Source organism: Mirounga angustirostris, unplaced genomic scaffold (assembly GCF_029215605.1).
Source record: "Mirounga angustirostris isolate CCGP_5_RB_7025 unplaced genomic scaffold, mMirAng1.0.hap1 SCAF_17, whole genome shotgun sequence".
Classification (NCBI taxonomy): domain Eukaryota; kingdom Metazoa; phylum Chordata; class Mammalia; order Carnivora; family Phocidae; genus Mirounga; species Mirounga angustirostris.
Window position 1 is genome coordinate 27,597,822 of NW_026991725.1, and position 17,914 is coordinate 27,615,735.

A 17,914-nucleotide genomic window follows, 5' to 3' on the forward strand; every position below is an offset into this window, starting at 1 on the left:
ACGGGGTGTGGCTTGGGCAAATTTACTGCAAACGCGATTTGCGATTTGCGATTTGCAGACGTTCCGGGGAGCCTAGCGACTGTGTGAAGGCTTTGGAAAGAACGAGAAGACAAAATAAAACAAAACTGCTTGCGGCCCGAACTTGTCAAGGCACTCAATTTTAGCCCCGCGCAGTGTCGGCTGGGTGGTACTCATTTGGAGAGAGGGCAGCGCTGCCCAATAGAAATCAGCGCAAGCCCCACATGCTAATGTTGTATTGAAAGCAACAGATCCGGAATATTATGTCAATGTGTAATAACGAGTGTAAAAATGAGTGAGATTTTGTTTCCGCACAAAATTTTCGAAAGCGGATGTGTATTTTGCACTTAAAGCACATCTCAGCTTGCACTGGCCACATCTTTTTTTTTTTTTTTTTAAAGATTTATTTATTTATTTGAGAGAGTGAGAATGAGAGAGAGAGTACATGAGAGGGGGGAGGGTCAGAGGGAGAAGCAGACTCCCCGCCGAGCAGGGAGCCCGATGCGGGACTCGATCCCGGGACTCCAGGATCATGACCTGAGCCGAAGGCAGCCGCTTAACCGACTGAGCCACCCAGGCGCCCGCACTGGCCACATCTTAATACTCAATAATCACATGCACTCAATAACACCAGGTGACTAGTACTACCTAATTGGACAGTGTAGATAAGCAAGGCTAACACAAGTTACAAACTGTAATCAGTACCTTAAAACGTTAGACGGATTAAATGTTAAAATCAACTTCCTGCTCTCTTAAATCAGCTAATAATAAAGTTTGAAGACTCCAGATGTTTCAAAATTCAGGACTTTTCAAATTTTAGGCAGTCATGCAGAGCATACCCCATCCGCTTTGTAACACGTTCCATTTGGAACTCTGGAGCAACATCATGTCATCAAATACATTATTTATGCTGACAAATAAATGCACTGCATGGAACAAACAAATACTATAAGTAGCTCCATATCATTTTAGGTCAGGTTTTGCTGCCAGATGAGTTTTGCTGTCGGGTTTTTTGTTTTTTGTTTTTTTAAGTGGGTTTTCAGAACTTTTTGGTTTTCAGAATTGTGGGTAAGAGGAGGGACATATGCTATACAAGTTCAAGTCCCGACTCTGCCACTTATTGTGACCTGTTCAATCACCTATAAAGAAAAAACCTAATTATAAAGTTGATTTGAGGTTCAAACATTTTTAATGAGATAATATGTAGACTTAGTAAATTGTAAAGCATGATACAATTTTGTATTATCAGATTTTTTTAATGTCAACAGCAAAATGGGCAAAAAACATATACAGAGCACTTTAAAAGAAATACCAATCACCAATAAAAATAAACAATGAACAATTTATAATTAATATAAGTAAATTAAATCAGGTACAATTTTTTTACCTTCACAAATATCTAAAAGGTTTTGGAGAATGGGGCACTCTACTGGTGGGAGCAGGAAGCTGTTCAAGTTCATCTAAGAGCAACCTAGCAACAGCTATCAAAATGTTTAAATGTATCTACTCTTTGACCTGACAATTCCACTTCTAGAAATCTACCTTATTCTTTCCGGATATGTAAAGATACACATTTTTAAATGTTCATTACATCACTGTTTGAAAATTGAATAAGACCAACAACAACCTAAATGTCCCTCAATAAGGAATCAGTTAAATTATGGAAAATATTCAATTGAATACCATGTAGGCATGAAAAAGAGTTAGATTTGCATATACTAATTTGGAAAGAGTCCCAATATATATTAAGTAAAATAAAAAGCAGGGCTCAAGATGTACATAGTATGATTCTAATTGTGTACACACACTGCATTGGTTTATGTCTTTTAAATTTCAATATATATTATACTATATATAAGTAATATACAAAACCGTATGTTTGTGTCATATGTATTATAGTATTAATGGAACTTATAACGTATACAGTGTATATACCTATATACATATAGAAATTTATCAGAGAGGGGCGCCTGGGTGTCTCAGTTAGGCATCTGCCTTCGGCTCAGGTCATGATCTCAGAGTCCTGGGATTAAATCCCACATCAGGCTCTCTGCTCAGGGGGAGCCTGCTTCTCCCTCTCCCTCTGCCCCTGCTTTGCTCTCTTTCTCTCTTAAATAAAATCTTTTTTAAAAATTAAAAACTGTTAACAGTGGTTACCCCAGGACACTTGGGTGTCTCAGTTGGTTAAGTGTCTGCCTTTGGCTTCGGTCATGATCCCAGAGTCCTGGGATCGAGCCCCACTTTGGGCTATCTGCTCAGCTGGGAGTCTGCTTGTCCCTCTCCCTCTGCCCTGCTTATGCTCTCTCTGTCTCTCTCTCTAATAAATAAATAAAATTTAAAAAACAAAAACAAAGTGGTTACCCCTATTGAGGGAGTACAAATTCTACTTTAAATTTTATACCCTTCAGGGCACCTGGATCGCTTAGTCGGTTGGCCTTCCACTTAGGGTCCTGGGACTGAGCCCTATGTTGGGCTCCCTGCTCAGTGGGGAGTCTGCCTCTTCCCCTCCCCCTCCCCCCCATTCGTGCGAGCTTGCTGGCTCTCTCTCAAATAAATAAATAAAATCTTTTTAAAAATCTTTAACAAGAGGCTCCTGGGTGGCTCTGTCGTTAAGCATCTGCCTTCGGCTCGGGTCATGATCTCAGGGTCCTGGGATCGAGCCCCACGTCAGGCTCCCTGCTCCGCAGGGAGCCTGCTTCTCCTTCTCCCACTCTCCCTGCTGGTGTTCCCTCTCTCGCTGTCTCTCTCTGTCAAATAAATAAATAAATAATCTTTTTAAAAAATCTTTAACAAATAAATATTTATACTATTTTAATTATTAACTATGTCTATATGTTACCAATATAAACCTTAAAGTTCAATTTTTTAAATAAATCTTAGTACTTTACCATGAGTTTAAGGGCAAAGTCTGGGTATAGCATTTTGTTTAAGTACATATTAGGCACTCAAAAAATGTTTATGGGGGCGCCTGGGTGGCTCAGTTGGTTAAGTGTCTGCCTTCTGCTCAGGTCACGATCCCAGGGTCCTGGGATCAAGTCCCACATCGGGCTCCTGCTCAGCAGGGAGCCTGCTTCTCCCTTTTCCTCTGCTTGCTTCTCCCTCTGCTTGTGCTCTCTCTGACAAATAAATAAAATCTTTAAAAAAAAATTTTAACGGATGAATGGGGTAGCTGATGAATAGAAGAGTAAACAGAAGAGTAAACAGTAAACAGCTAATATAACAATTAGCTTTGAAAGTATAAAGAAATTTTGAGGAGTATGCAGAAAGCTGAGGCGCGTTTCTGGCTAGTTCTAGGGGTGCAGTAGATATATGGTTCTAGGGGCGGCAATATAGCAAAAGGCTGGGTATGGTCCGAGAAATAGGAGCTGGGCACGGGAAAATTCCCCAGTTTGGTTACAAGCCTGCTCCCAGTATCTTTCTGCTTCCAATCTCAACAATGAGGACCAGGATCTGTGACACCCACCCCTCCGCTTGAGAGGAACAATAGAGTAGAAGAGGTTTGCCTCCAGGTGGAAGAAGTGCAAGAAGGAAAGAGACAAAGAACAGTTCTTACAGATTTATTATAATCTATCTGCTGCTTCTTTGGCTTTTGCTCCAGCACATATATACACATGCTCGAATACTCAAGAGAGCCCTGATGACTGGCCCAAACAAACACAAAGATTACAGGCAATTGGTAGAAACTCAGGAGCCCCACCAGTCTACTCCTCTCCTATCCTGCCATCTGATGCAGCCATACTCAGGTGCCTAGGAAGAAGAAATAAAATATGAAGAGGACCCTTAAAAAGAGCTTCAAAAAAAGGGGTGCCTGGGTGGCTCAGTCAGTGAAGCGGCCGACTCTTGATTTCCGCTCAGGTCATGATCTCAGCGTTCTGGGATCGAGCCCCATCTTGGGTTCCATGCTCAGTGGGGAGTCTGCTTGAGATTCCCTCTCCCCCTGGCCCTCCTACTGCTCACGTGCATGCCCCCTCTCAAATAAATTAAAAAAAAAGAGAGAGAGAGCTTCTAGGTTCAGAGATCCCAGAGACCCCATGGCTAAAGAGCTGGCAAAGACCCCGGCCCCAGCTTTTCAGAGCAACTGGAAGACGCCCCAGCTTCCACCCCAGCTTCCTCCCCAGCTCTGTCGTACAGAAGTTAATTACTTGTTGCTTCAGTGCTGTCAGAATCATCCTAGGGAAAGAAAAAAAAGACAAAAGCACCTGTAGAATCTGCAAAGCGTGGACATTTGTGTTCACAAATTCTTCTCACTCCTTCCTGCTCTCCAAGTTTTCTTTTGTGATTTTCTAAGTCACACAACTTCCTGGCAGGCTAACACGGAAGGATTAATACTTTGGGAAATAAAATCAACCCCTGGTGCTCAATAAACAACACTGTGTCAAGCATCATTTGGTTTCAGAATTTCAATTCATGCCACTGCTCCTGACAGCTGTAAAGACAGTCAAGGGGGCCAGGTCGGCTCTAGGATAGAGAAGTAAAGGGGAGATGGGAGGGAGGAGGGTCTTGCTGGAGTTTTCTACAGCCTGGAGAAGAACATTCGACCTCCTGTGTCAAATTCAAATTTAGCTGACAGGCGCTGAGAACTACTGCGTGCTAGGGACCATGAGAAGAGCTTTCTAGTATCTTATATTTTAGGGCTAAAAGGAAACTGAAGGGTTGAAGGGTAGGCTTTACTTACATCCAGGTCATCCATGCCAGGAGGAGGTCTCTTGCTGCTGACCTTCTTCAAAAGCTAGTGGAAAGAGGAAAGTAATTACAAGAGAAAAGAAGGGCAAGGGGAGAGCAACCTGTATATTGATGGGCCATAGGATGATGGTCCCAGCCAGACAATTGCCTCATCTTTACAGCCCCTAACACATCACTGGAATGAATTGGAGAAAAGTAAATCGATCCCCTTTTCATTTATTTTTATTTTTATTTCTTTTAAGATTTTATTTTTAAGTAACACCTGATGTGAGGCTCAAATTCACAGCCCTGAGATCAAGAGTTGACACACGTTCCACCGACTGAGCCAGCCAGGCGCCCCGATCCCCTTTTTAAAAGGAAATAGACATACACAGAGCATCCTCCTTACTAATCCAGGTTAGGGTCTGTCAGTGTTTTTGCAACTTGAATAAATAGTAGCTGAAATTCTAAAACCAAATAATGTATGGCAGGGTGCAACTTAATTGGAACTAGTAATTTGTTTTACAATGTGAATTTTTATACTGCCTAGTTTGGTTTTGTTTTTTTTTTTAAGATTTTATTTATTTATTTGACAGAGAGATAGAGCCAGAGAGCACAGGTGGAGAGGATGGCAGAGGGAGAGGGAGAAGCAGGCTCCCCACTTGAGCAGGGAGCCCGATGCGGGGCTCGATCCCAGGACCCTGGGATCATGACCTGAGCCGAAGGCAGACACCGAAGGCAGACGCTTAACCATCTGAGCCACCCAGGTGCCCCAGTATATTGCCTAGTTTGAGTTTCCTGTGAAGTTGTGTGGCTCAGGAAATACACACACACACACACACACACACACATAAAATAGAAGAAAGAACAAGAGTTACAGAAGAGTTGTGAAAGGGTTTGCCAAACTTTCTCAAAATTCTGTAACTAGTGAGTGAAGGCATGTATACGGTTCCACTAGTATACATTTCTCTCATCCTACTAAATAAACATTGCACAGAACATTTAAAGAATATGAGCACCAATGAGGGGAGCTCATATGTGTCTGTCTAGCCCTGATGACAGTCCTCCAGAGAAATGTGTGCAGGGAGACACAGAGAATGAGCAGGAGGGGCAGAAAATGGCATTACCTCTGCGTAATGTTCCACCTGAGCCAGCTCCACCTCTTCATCCCCTTCCCAGTCCCTCCAGTTATCAAAGTCCACAGACAACCACACTGGCTGCAAGAGGAAAGCACAGAGCGTCACAGGGCAGGAAGCGCAGAAGTGCATGGAAGAGCATGGCCGCGTGCACAGGGGCATGCGCGGGGAAAAGAAGGTCAATGGGGGTGCAGTCTTCCCAAAAGCACCTCTTTGACTAATTCCTCTCTAGATTGCCAATATCATCATCCACAAAGATTTGCCAGGAACCTACTAAGTGCCAAGCACAATGCCAGGCATTTTGGTAGATAGAAAAGCATAGAAATTCCGCCCTCCGGAAGCGGACTGACTAGAGAGGTAATACATCTGGAAAGATAACCGTGTCATAAAGTATCGTGGGAGTCACCAAGCAAGATAGACAAGCTGCATTCCCTGGAGTCGGGAGAAAACCCTTGGAATCCTGTTCCAAGTTCTTACACTTAGATAGGAAGTTATTCACTCATTAATTTAACGGCTATTTATTGAACACAGACTCTGAGCTTGGCATTGGGATTATGAAAATGTTTGATATATAGTCCCAGCTATCACGAAGCAAGTGGGGAAGGGAAATCTATTTATTTAAAATCATTAAAATACAGTGTGAATGGTATGGTGATGGCTTACACGGGGGATATTATGGAAACCCAGACAGAAGCTATAGGAACTCAGGCTTTTTAGAGTAGCAGAGACTTAAAGGATGAGCAAAGGTTAGATGGGCACAAGTAGCAATGATGGAGGCTTTCCAGGAAGAAGGCACAGCTTGAGCAAAGGTAAATCCGTGAGAAATAGCCTGGTGTGTGCCAAAGAGCTGCAGGCCATTTGCTGTGGCTGGAATGTGAAGTTTAAGGCCGAAACTAATGGGATATAATGCTACAGAAGGGAAGAGTAGCCAGGTCATGAGTTTATATGTCATGCTATGGGGCTTGGATTTCAACCCAAAGGGCGGGAAGTGACAAGCTCATATGCCTAAAAGAGTTAGGGAACTAATGAAAAGGATTAAAGTGTGCTGGTACACATGCTCCATTTAAAGCTCCATCTCTAGGCATTTGGGAATTTCTTTCTTTTTTTTTAAGTAACCTCTGCACATGGGGCTTGAACTCACAGCCCTGAGATCAAGAGTCGTATGTTCTACCAACTGAGCCAGCCAGGCACCCCCGGCATTTGGGAATTTAGACCAGTGTGATCAGAGTCTCCATTTTCTAAGAAAAGCTGATAATCTGTAGTTTTATATGAAATCTCCATATTTTTATAGGTCAGCAACTAATGAAAACTAAATGTCAATAACCAATCAAAATAATTTGTAAGTACTGTAAAGACCACAAAAACAAATTCAAGAGCCAGATCAGCCAGGAGCTAGCCAATTTTCAACTTTTAGCAAGGAAGAAGCCACTGGAGGGTCTTTGGTGGAAGAGTAACAGGGTCAGATGGGTGTTTTAGACAGACCATGCTGGGAGCAATGCAAAGGATGGACTGAGGGTCAGTCTAAAAATATGCAATAAACATCACCCAGTGATGGATGAGACCTGAATTAGGAAAAGATGAAGTAACAGATTCAAGAATATTTAGGAAGTCAAATAGGACTTTGTGAATGATTGAATGTTGGTGGGAAAGGAGCCAAGGGTGATTCCCTGACTTATGTCCCCAAGTGCAGAGATAGCACAGGAGAGAGAGCAGGCCATTCCCCCACACACCTACCTTGACATCCTCTTTAGTGAGTCGGGGCCAGGCTACCTTCTCCTTCCATTTCCTCACGAAGCAAGTAATGGAGCGACCAGAGCGCTTATCCTGGGAGTCCTACCGGATAGAGAGCCTCATTCTTAGCATGTGAGGTTTAGAATGAATTTCCAATTTTCCAGGCAGCCTTCCCATCCAGACCTTACTGTCCCACCCCACAGTTACCTTGGAGTTCACCTTAGCATAGAATTCTATCTCATTGTACAACTCCACTCCGTCGGCATTCTTGCAGCTGAGGAGACAACGGAGCTGAGGAAATGCGGGAGGCTGAGCATGGGGGCGTTAGGAGAAGGGAAAGGTTCCAGGAAACCAGGACCTTCAGAGAGGAGGGCCGTTACCTGAACACAATACGGTGGTCCTCGATGAGCACATGGACATCGGTGCTGTCCTCAACACAAAACTCCATGAACACGTACCTGGGCCTGTCGTACCACAGCATCCGGGCATGCTGCCTGCAGAGGAGTTGCGGTGGGGCTTCATAGGGGTGGGAGAGGGAAGACTGAGGGCATTTGGGAAAGGTGGAAGGAAGGGAACATTTGGGGACGTTTTATGCTACGGCCCTGTCAAAGTGGAGCTAAGTGAGACAGAAGGGGGTGAAAGAGGAGTGATGGCAGCGGGGGTGTGTGGTGAGGTGAGGGTGAACCTGGGGAGAATCCAGAGTGCGAGAGTTGAGAGGGAGGGGGTTATGGAGAACATTCCTCATCACCCCAAAGTTACAGAGACCTGGACTCTGGAATTTCCATGGGAACTCGCAGGAGCGCCCAGAAAATGTGGGACAAGGAATCTCCGAGGAAAAGGGCGGCCGGAAACACTCACCTTGCCATGGCGGCTCCCCGCTACCCGGTGGCATTTGGACTCCGAGCCAGCGACTGCTATCTTTAGATCCTGGGGACGCCCCCAGCAGCTGCCTCTCCTTATATGGTCGGGGAAGGCTTTAGAGGAAGGGGGAACGTGGCCCCCACAGCCAAGGGATCCGCACTTCGGAGAGACTCTAGAAGAGCGTAATCCCGACAGCCCTTCACATCTCAGTGTCTCCAGAAATGTACAGATTAGGAATAGACGACCCGGGGCGCCTGGATGGCTCAGTTGGTTAAGCGACTGCCTTCGGCTCAGGTCATGATCCTGGAGTCCCGGGATCGAGTCCCGCATCGGGCTCCCTGCTCGGCAGGGAGTCTGCTTCTCCCTCTGCCCCTCCCCCCTCTCATGTGCTCTCTCTCTCTCTCTCTGTCAAATAATAAATAAAATCTTTATTAAAAAAAAAAAAGGAATAGACGACCCACCCGCGGGGAACCAGGACAAGGGCCACACTAGATGCACAACGAATGACTTGTCCCTGTCTTCATTCATCCGTTTCTCCAACGCTTAGTGCGTTCTGTGCCTGATTCACAGTAGGCGCTCAATAAAAAATTATTGGCCCGAATTAAATCCCCTGGGAAGGCCCGCCCCGCGTGACTGTGAACCGTTTGTCGCATAAGCCCCGCCCACCCGCGCCTTCGGGTTTCCCGGACAGCGCGCCGTTGCCATGGCAGTGAGGGGGCGCGGCTGACGTGCGACGGCGTTTCCGGGAAGATGGCGGCTGTCGAAGCGGCTGCGGAGCCGGTAACGGTGGTGACAGCTGTTGGTCCAAAGGCGAAGGACGAAGAGGAGGAGGAAGAGGAGTCGCTGCCACCGTGCGAGGCGGTGCGCTGGGCCCCGGTGGGGGCAGTGGCGGAGGCCGGGCCTGGGACGGCCGCGTTCTCGGAAGAGGCGGCGGCCGAGGAGCCCGGCGCGGCCCCGGGCTCCCCTCCGGACTCGCCCGGCCGGACACTGCGGCGGCTGCGGGCCGAGCGGCGGCGGCTGGACTCGGCGCTGCTCGCGCTGTCCTCGCACTTCGCGCAAGTGCAGTTCCGCCTGCGCCAGGTGGTGCGCGGAGCGCCCGCGGAGCAGCAGCGCCTCCTGCGCGAGCTCGAGGACTTCGCGTTCCGCGGCTGCCCGCACGTCCTGGGTTACTGGGGGCCCGAGGACCCCGCCAGCGACGATGGCGATGGGCTGCCAGGGGACCGGCCACGATTGCGGGGCGAGAACCAGGTGAGCAGCTGGGGCCGGGTCCCGAAGGACATGGGAATAGGGGGTTGGGTGGGTGGCGATGCTGACCGGGACGGAGGTAGCAGTGGTAAGAAGCCGGCCGGTATGGGTGAGTACTACGCGCGTCCGAGACGAGGAGGTGAGACAGGTGTGCCAGTCCTGCTGAAGGGCAGGAGGACAGAGAGGCCTGGGAACCTGATGGTGAGGGGTGTCTATCTGAAGTGTGGAAAGAGATGCAGGTGTGGTGACGTGCGGGACACAAGAGTGGTGAGCGGAGTATTCAGAGGGGAACAGCAACCAACCAAAGCAATGCTGCTCCCGCTCACCTTGCCGTTGCCTCATAATGTACCTAAGACCCGAGGACATTTGCTGATAAGTCCCCCGACCTGGGGTTGAGAACATTGGCTAATGAAGTGTAAGTGACTTGGAATCCATGGAAACTTAGATGTACTGCCTGTACCTGCCTTCCTGGAATCTAGAAAACGTCTTTAATATTTAGACTTTCGTGTGGGTGGGAGCTTTGGTGAACGGCAGGATCACTTAGTAATTGAAAGAAATACAACTCCTGATTATATGCATTTCCTGAAGCTGATATTTTAAACCTCCTTGCCCATCCTGCCCAATAACTAGATATTATAAATGAAGCCCCTTTACTGTGACAAGATGCATTCAGTTAGCCTCCAGTGAATAATGAGAGTCTGTATGCCATGCCAAGAGAACATTTCCTTGCAGTCGTTGACTCTCTGGAAGTGCACAGTTGCAGATAGCTTGTTGGAGGTGTTGAAGAGACTTGCTGTCTTCTCCACCTTTTCATTCTTCAAGTTACAACCCACTTATGCCTTTCTTCCCACTTAAATTGGTTTTAACCAAGAAGACTTATCAGTAGCAAATTTGACTTGCTTATTTTAATCTGGAATGTTTCCAGCGCAATCCTGTGTTTACTGTACCACCCTTCTCTCCACATACAGTTTTCCCCCATTCTTTCTCCTTGCGCTGGCTAGACAGCTTCTTCTGGTCAGAGCTCATTATTCGGAATGTGTTGTTCTGTACTTGTTTTAGTTCAGTAGCCTACAGCAAATGTGTATTGAGAGCTTACCCTTTACCAGACATGGTGCTAGGCATTGGGGGTACAAAATCAAAGCCTTTGCCCTAAAGGAGTTCATTGACTGAGGGACAGAATCCTCAACAAAGAATTGCAGTGCAGCATGAGCTAGAGAAGTGTGTACACAATACAGATGGAGAAACGGTCAGCTTTGCCTAGGGAGATCTAGGAAGCCTGAAGGATAGTTAGGCCCTCCCACAGTAGGTTTCTTTTTTTTTTTATTTATTTTTTTTTTTTAAAGATTTTATTTATTTATTCGTGACAGACAGAGAGAGAGAGAGAGAGGCAGAGGGAGAAGCAGGCTCCCCGCAGAGCAGGGAGCCCGATGCGGGACTCGATCCCGGGACCCTGGGATCATGACCTGAGCCGAAGGCAGACGCTTAACCATCTGAGCCACCCAGGTGCCCCCCACAGTAGGTTTCTAAGAAACCACAACACTCAGGTTTGGAGAGGAAGTATCCTGAGAAAAGGCTTGCTTTCATGTTGAGTAAAGCTAAAGCAAGAAGATTGCTTTTTAAATAGCTTGAACAAAAAGTTAATGTGTTGTTTTTCATTTATTCTCTCTCGTATCTTCTGGAGGGCTTGGTAAGTACCATTTGAAAGTTAAAGTTAATATTCTATAGATTGCTGGTTTAAAATGCAGCCTTACACCTGCACAGGATGTGCTAGTTTTGCTTTGTTTTGTTTCTGGCACTCAAGAAAGTTAAGGAAGAGCTAGTATTTGAGAATACATTGGCAAGACTTTACCACCCTGAAGGGTTTTTAATCATTTAAATGCAGAAACTACCTGATGGCCAACAGTGGAGAAAGGAGTCACTGGTGGGGGAAACTTACCAGAGGTTGTTTTTTGTTTTTTAAGATTTTATTTATTTATTTGACAGAGAGAGACACAGTGAGAGAGGGAACACAAGTAGGCAGAGTGGGGGAGGGAGAAGCAGGCTTCACACCGAGCAGGGAGCCTGATGTGGGGCTCAATCCCAGGACCCTGGGACCATGACCTGAGCCGAAGGCAGATGCTTAACAACTGAGCCACCCAGGCGCCCTCTTTTTTTTTTTTAAACATGGTTACCTTCCCACTCCTATTATTTGGCTTTTGGGTTGGTTTGTTTTTGTTTTTTTTTTTTCACTGCCCCAGGCATCTGCTTTAATTCTTTTGATTTTGCAGAAGTCTGTAATACATTGGCGGGGTTTTGAACCTTAAGAAAACTGGTTATGAGTTATAAATCCTTTCTCTACACCCTTATCTCTAGATTCTCTTGCAAAATATGGCTGCAGAAAGTATTCAGGAGTTGATCTGTGGTAATTGGCTGTGGAGGATGGCATGTTTAGTTCCTGGGAGGCTGTCTTGGCTAAGATAAGTTGTCTCAATCCTAACTAGACCTTTGTGTGGGGGGAAGCTATCTTAACAAAAGGTTCCATTGTATTCATATCCTATTTCTAATAAGGGACAAATACCTTCTTAAAGAAAACACATTTAATAAATTGCCCTGGATGAAATCTTTATTCTCATTTTTGAACCTAGCCTATGAATTCTGTATTTCATTGGGATTATTTGGAAACATTTTATGTTTCACTAGTCATCATTAGCTTGAGAGGCTTCGTAATGTGCCCTGATTTTTCCTTTTCCTGTGAAATAGACCTAAGTATTTTCTTGTCTTAGAGTGAACAGGAAAAACGGGAACGTCTGGAAGCCCAAAGGGAGAAGCAGAAGGAACTTATACTACAGCTCAAAACCCAGCTAGATGACCTGGAAACGTTTGCTTATCAAGAGGGTAATTACGACTCCCTGCCGCAGTCCGTGGTCTTGGAAAGACAGCGGGTGAGCAGAGACTAGAGGCTCCTCCACCTCTACCTAAGGTTACCTTGTTCCTGCTGGTGATCACAGGACGTTCTTTCTTCGCATGTTCACCCTTGGCCTTACTGAGAATCCCTTTGCTGGCCCATATCAAAGAGAAACGGACACGTCTTTATTCACACATGGAAACACAAGTTCCAAAGCCTTATAATATGATAATTGAGCTCTTTCTTTTGGGTGGTTATTAGTAATAATAATATATAATAGTAATAATAATTTTTCATTTGATCATTAAAACAGTTCTATTTAGACACATCCTACAATGTAAATCAGCTTTTTTCCCCACCACCACTTGATAAATATTCCAGGGATCCAGACTGGTTTTAACGCCGTATTTATTTAAGCAACACCTGGGTAGACAGGTAACCTGCCAGCAAAATACAGCTGCAGTCTCCCCTACTAACATGTTTGTTTCCCACTATGATGTGGGTGTTTCTCTGACTGAGCTGGAGTTACATTATCTGGATTTCACACTGTTCCAGATATTGTCACTAGGGTATTTTGACTGTAACACACTTTGATGTTTAGTAGAGATTTTTGTTTAGTTGCCTAGAATGGGGCAAGAAGGGAGGAAGAGGACTAGACACTAAGGGAAGTCAGTATTTGTTCTCTTGGAGGCCTTGGGGGAGGCTAACTATGAGGCTTTTTGGATCATCAGCCACTTTGGGTTATTCATACTGTTGTTCTCCTGAAAGTTGCCTGGCCTGGTAGAAAGTTTGCAGTTTAAAAAAAAAGAAGAAAAAGAAAAAATTTGCCATTGAGAGGAGCCATTTCTGTCCGAGAGGAACCAAGGGCCCTTGTTACTATAGGAGAAAGTAGCTCTGTACTCTCACCTTGATCAGCAGTTGCATCGTTTTCTCTCACAAATTTGGGAGTTCTGTCTTTGATTTTCATTTAAAGGTACATACTAGCAAATATTCTCCTTCTTCCTAACCCTCTCCCTGAAAATTCCAAAGGCTGTGCTCATTGCTTGTGGTCTTGATAGGTGATCATAGATGAATTAATAAAGAAACTGGACATGAATCTGAATGAGGACATCAGTTCACTGTCCACTGAGGAGCTCCGGCAGCGTGTGGATACAGCTGTGGCTCAGATTGTCAACCCAGCCCGAGTGAAAGAACAGTTGGTTGAACAGTTGAAAACTCAGATCCGAGACCTCGAGATGTTCATCAACTTCATCCAAGGTCAGGGGAAGGGATGGGAAGAGAAGCATGAACAGATGTCATAATAATTATATGTAGGGGCACCTAGGTGGCTCAGTCAGTTAAGAGTCTGCCTTCGGCTCAGGTCATGATCTCAGTCCTGGGATCGAGCCCCGCATCGGGCTCCCTGCTCAGCAGGGAGTCTGCTTCTCCCTCTGCCTCTCCCTCTCCCTTTGTGCATGTGCACGTGCATGCTCTCTCTCTCTCAAATAAATAAAATCTTTAAAAAATAATAATTATATATAATCCAAGTACTGGTACCTAAAGGTACCTAAAGGTACCAGTTCTCAATATGCTGTGTAGGAAGTTTGACCACTCAGTAAAGGAGCCAGCATGGTAGAATGGAAAGAACAGGGATTTTATTTTATTTTTTTAAAGATTTTATTTTTAGGGGCACCTGGGTGGCTCAGTTGGTTAAGCGCCTGCCTTGGGCTCAGGTCATGATCCCAGGGTCCTGGGATCGAGCCCCGCATTGGGCTCCCTGTTCAGTGGGAAGCCTGCTTCTCCCTCTCCCACTCCCCCTGCTTGTGTTCCTGCTCTCACTATCTCTCTGTCAAATAAATAAATAAAATCTTAAAAAAAAAAAGATTTTATTTTTAAGTAATCTCTATACCCAATGTAGGGTTCGAACTCACAACTCCAAGATCAAGAGTCACACACTCCACGGACTGAGCCAGCCAGGCGCCCCAAAAACATGGATTTTTTTTTTTAAGACTTTATTTTAATTTATTTGACAGAGAGAGAACATGAGCAGGGGGAGTGGCAGGCAGAGAGAGAGGGAAAAGCAGGCCCCCTGTGGAGCAGGGGCTCAATCCCAGGATCCCAGGATCATGACCCAAGCCGAAGGCAGACACTTCACTGACTGACCCACCTAGGCACCCCAAAAACATGGATTTCAGAGACAGATAGTTCAGATCCCAGTTCTGCCACTTCCTGGCCTTGGGTCTTTGGGCAGGTTCCTAACTTCTTTAGCCCCACTGTCCTCACCCAAGAAAGGATGATTCATGCTTCCCTCATTGAGCAAATATGTATTGAGCCAGTCACTATTCCACGCAAATAAGATGATATTTGTAAAAGTCTTATCAAAAAAATAAATAAATAAATAAATAAATAAAAGTCTTATCATGTGGGAGGCAATAGGAAGTATTCTTTTTCCTCCGCTTTGTAACTGCTGACCACAGATGAAGTGGGAAGCCCGTTGCAGGCAGACAGCGCGCACTGTGAGTGCAAGGCCAGTGGGAAGACAGGAAGTGGCTCCACGAGAATGGGCAGCAGCCGACTGCCTCCAGGAAACAGCAAGAGTAAGTACGGCTTCCCGAATAGGCCGGTCTAAACAGATAAGAGGTAGATTAGTGGTTGCCTAGGGCGTACGGGGTTGGGGAGAATGGGAATGGGAGATGCTAACAGTACAAGGTTTCTTGTTGGGACGATGGGTGCACAACTCTGTAAATATACTAAAAGTCACTGACTGATACACTTAAATGGGTGATTTACATGGCATGTGATTTATATCTCAATATAGCTATTATTAACCCAAAACAGTTAAGTCCAGCAACCTCCTAGGTGGCTCTTGGCTTCATGTGGGACCCATGCTGTAGCTCAGCAGCAAGACTAGATCTCAGCTAGTGACTAGTTGAATATACCTCTGTGCCATTATGGCCCTCACTGATGAGCCGTTGCATTTTCTAAACAGCAAAGGCAGACGACGTGAAGAAGGTCCAGGAGACGGGGCTGCACCTCGTGCGGCGCGCGCTGGCAGTGCTCCAGATCTTTGCCGCCAGCCAGTTTGGTTGCGCCACGGGCCAGATCCCACAAACCCTGTGGCAGAGGGGCCAGGCTGACAGGGACTACTCCCCCTTACTGAAGAGGCTGGAGATCTCAGTCGAGAGAGTGAAGCAGCTAGCCTTGAGGCACCAGCCGCACAACCACATCATCACCTCTGCCAGCCTCCAGGACCTGTCTCTGGGAGGCAAGGACGAGCTGACCATGGCTGTGCGGAAGGAGCTGACCGTGGCCGTCAGGGACCTGCTGGCCCATGGACTCTACGCCTCCTCACCAGGGATGAGCCTGGTCATGGCCCCCATTGCTTGTTTGCTGCCAGCCTTCTCCTCGGCCCCTGAGGCCATGCACCCGTGGGAGCTCTTTGTAAAGTACTACCATGCTAAGAATGGCCGTGCTTACGTGGAATCCCCCGCCCGGAAGCTCTCCCAGTCCTTTGCCCTGCCAGTTATGGGAGGCACCGTTGTGACCCCCAAGCAGAGCCTTCTGACAGCCATCCATGTGGTGCTGACGGAGCACGACCCCTTTAAACGCAGTGCAGACTCGGAGTTGAAGGCCTTGGTGTGCATGGCCCTGAACGAGCAGCGTCTTGTGTCCTGGGTGAACCTAATCTGCAAGTCGGGGTCACTCATCGAACCCCACTACCAGCCCTGGAGCTACATGGCACACACAGGCTTTGAGAGCGCCCTCAACCTGCTCAGTCGCCTCAGCAGCCTCAAGTTCAGCCTCCCCGTGGACCTGGCCGTGCGCCAGCTCAAGAACATCAAAGATGCCTTTTGATAAGAGTGCCCGGCCCTTCACCAGCACCTCCCTCAGTAGAGTAGGGGTAGATGGTTAGTCTTCTAGGATAGAAACAAAGAGGAGGAGGAGGGGTTAAAGACAGTCTCCCTAGCCAAATGACTGCAAAGTCTGTTTTCCCCGCCAACGTAGCATCTCAGAGATGCTGGAGACCCTCTCGTTCCAAGGTTCTGCCCTGGCGTGTAACACATGGGTACAAATATTTGAGCCGATGTAAAAGAAATCAGCTCTGGCACACAGTTAATGGACCACCTCATCGTGCCACATCTGCTTTCTCCAAAACCCAGATTGCTCTAACCATTCTCCTTATGGTGGTGAGTGACATGAGTGAGTCGTTGGTCCCGGAAGACATTCAGTCAGCTGGGATGCGTATTCCTTCACTTGGAGCAGGTTCAAGAGTCGTTGGGCCAGAATTTGAATTCTTTTACGAATGCTGACACCCCTTTCTTCCTGACCCCAGGTCAGGGGAGGCTGTGTGTGTTCCACAGGTGCTTCTAAAACTAGGAATGGGGATATCGGAAAACAGCATTTCTGAGGGAGTTCACCACAAGTTGGTTTCAATGTGAGCCCTTTTTTGTGGGTAAGAACTGAGATCTGTTCCTGACAAGGTGGCCCACTTCTCACGGCACAGATGGCGGTCTTTTGGATTTAGAGCTGGTTAATTACGAGGAATGGCAACCACTGTCGGTACCACGTCCTCTGGCAAATAACCTTTCCTGGGCACACCTCCCAGCAAGGTGCTGACCCAGTCTTTTTGAAAGTACATACTCCAGAGGTATACTCCTCGGGAGAACCCTTGCCACCCACGTCAAGTGTGAATGGGAATACGCCTTAGTGATCAGCAGCAACTCCTCCCAGGGTTGGGATTCCACTTGTCCTGGAGGCTGGATGATGGAGGGGGTCTGATCACGCAGTGGGGGTTGGGACTACAGTAGATGACCGCTGACAGGGACTGAGCATTTCCTTGTAAAACTGACTCTAGAGTGATCCTGTTTGGCCTTCAGTATTTTAGCCTTTTTAGTTCATATTTATCATTCAGCTTGCATACTGCTCCAGGACTGCCCAAAGATGGGCAAAGTGTATCCTATCACTTTCTGGAAAACCAGATGGGATCTGCATACCGCTGATCGGCATTGTTTCCTGTATTAAATTACCAGCTGCACTCGTGTCTGCGCTATTGCGTAGTCCGCGTTAACTTAATTTTTTTCAGTGACATGTTATTTAAGATGTATTATTGATAATTCATTAGAATTAGTCCTCTTTCTGTGTGAAACAGGGTAAGTGTAAAATGTGGAAAATGATATATCTGTGGTTGCTAATAAAAATCATAGTATTTTATGTAGCTTCTCTACAAAGACCTTAGAGACTCTTGGCTTTGGTTTATAAGTCTGTCTGTGCATTATTAGCCCATCTGATCCAGATCAGTATTTCCTTGAGCAATGTCTGGCTCTTGGCCTTTCTGCCTCTTCTTGGCCCCCCACCCTGGATCAGCTCAGCTTTGGTGGTGGTTTCTTTCCCCCAGACA

The 17,914-nt window shown here is 46.4% G+C and overlaps 2 protein-coding genes across 8 annotated transcripts; one reads left to right on the forward strand and one right to left on the reverse strand.

Annotated features, from left to right (window-relative positions):
* Window positions 1–3,559: 3,559 nt before the first annotated feature.
* Window positions 3,560–8,878, reverse strand: PTGES3L (prostaglandin E synthase 3 like). Of its 6 annotated transcripts, none has more exons than XM_064583359.1 (8): window positions 8,406–8,878; window positions 7,928–8,088; window positions 7,755–7,821; window positions 7,551–7,649; window positions 5,808–5,897; window positions 4,694–4,747; window positions 4,161–4,188; window positions 3,560–3,765 (listed from the first exon to the last, which is right to left on the reverse strand). In XM_064583359.1, the coding sequence occupies exons 1-8, from the start codon at window positions 8,736–8,738 to the stop codon at window positions 3,758–3,760; spliced, it is 840 nt and encodes a 279-aa protein (XP_064439429.1). In that variant the 5' UTR covers window positions 8,739–8,878; the 3' UTR covers window positions 3,560–3,757. The 6 variants fall into 6 exon arrangements, with proteins under 6 accessions (XP_064439429.1, XP_054366776.1, XP_045744809.1 ...); XM_054510801.2 differs by having other exon boundaries at window positions 4,148–4,188; XM_045888853.3 differs by having other exon boundaries at window positions 7,928–8,041; window positions 8,406–8,561.
* A 133-nt stretch (window positions 8,879–9,011) lies between these two features.
* RUNDC1 (RUN domain containing 1) lies at window positions 9,012–17,751 on the forward strand. 2 transcript variants are annotated; one of them, XM_045888847.3, is made up of 5 exons: window positions 9,012–9,656; window positions 12,416–12,574; window positions 13,596–13,794; window positions 14,994–15,113; window positions 15,506–17,751. In XM_045888847.3, exons 1-5 carry the CDS (start codon window positions 9,159–9,161, stop codon window positions 16,369–16,371), a joined length of 1,842 nt encoding a protein of 613 aa, XP_045744803.1. In that variant the 5' UTR covers window positions 9,012–9,158; the 3' UTR covers window positions 16,372–17,751. The 2 variants fall into 2 exon arrangements, with proteins under 2 accessions (XP_045744803.1, XP_064439426.1); XM_064583356.1 differs by lacking the exon at window positions 14,994–15,113.
* The last annotated feature ends 163 nt before the right edge of the window (window positions 17,752–17,914 follow it).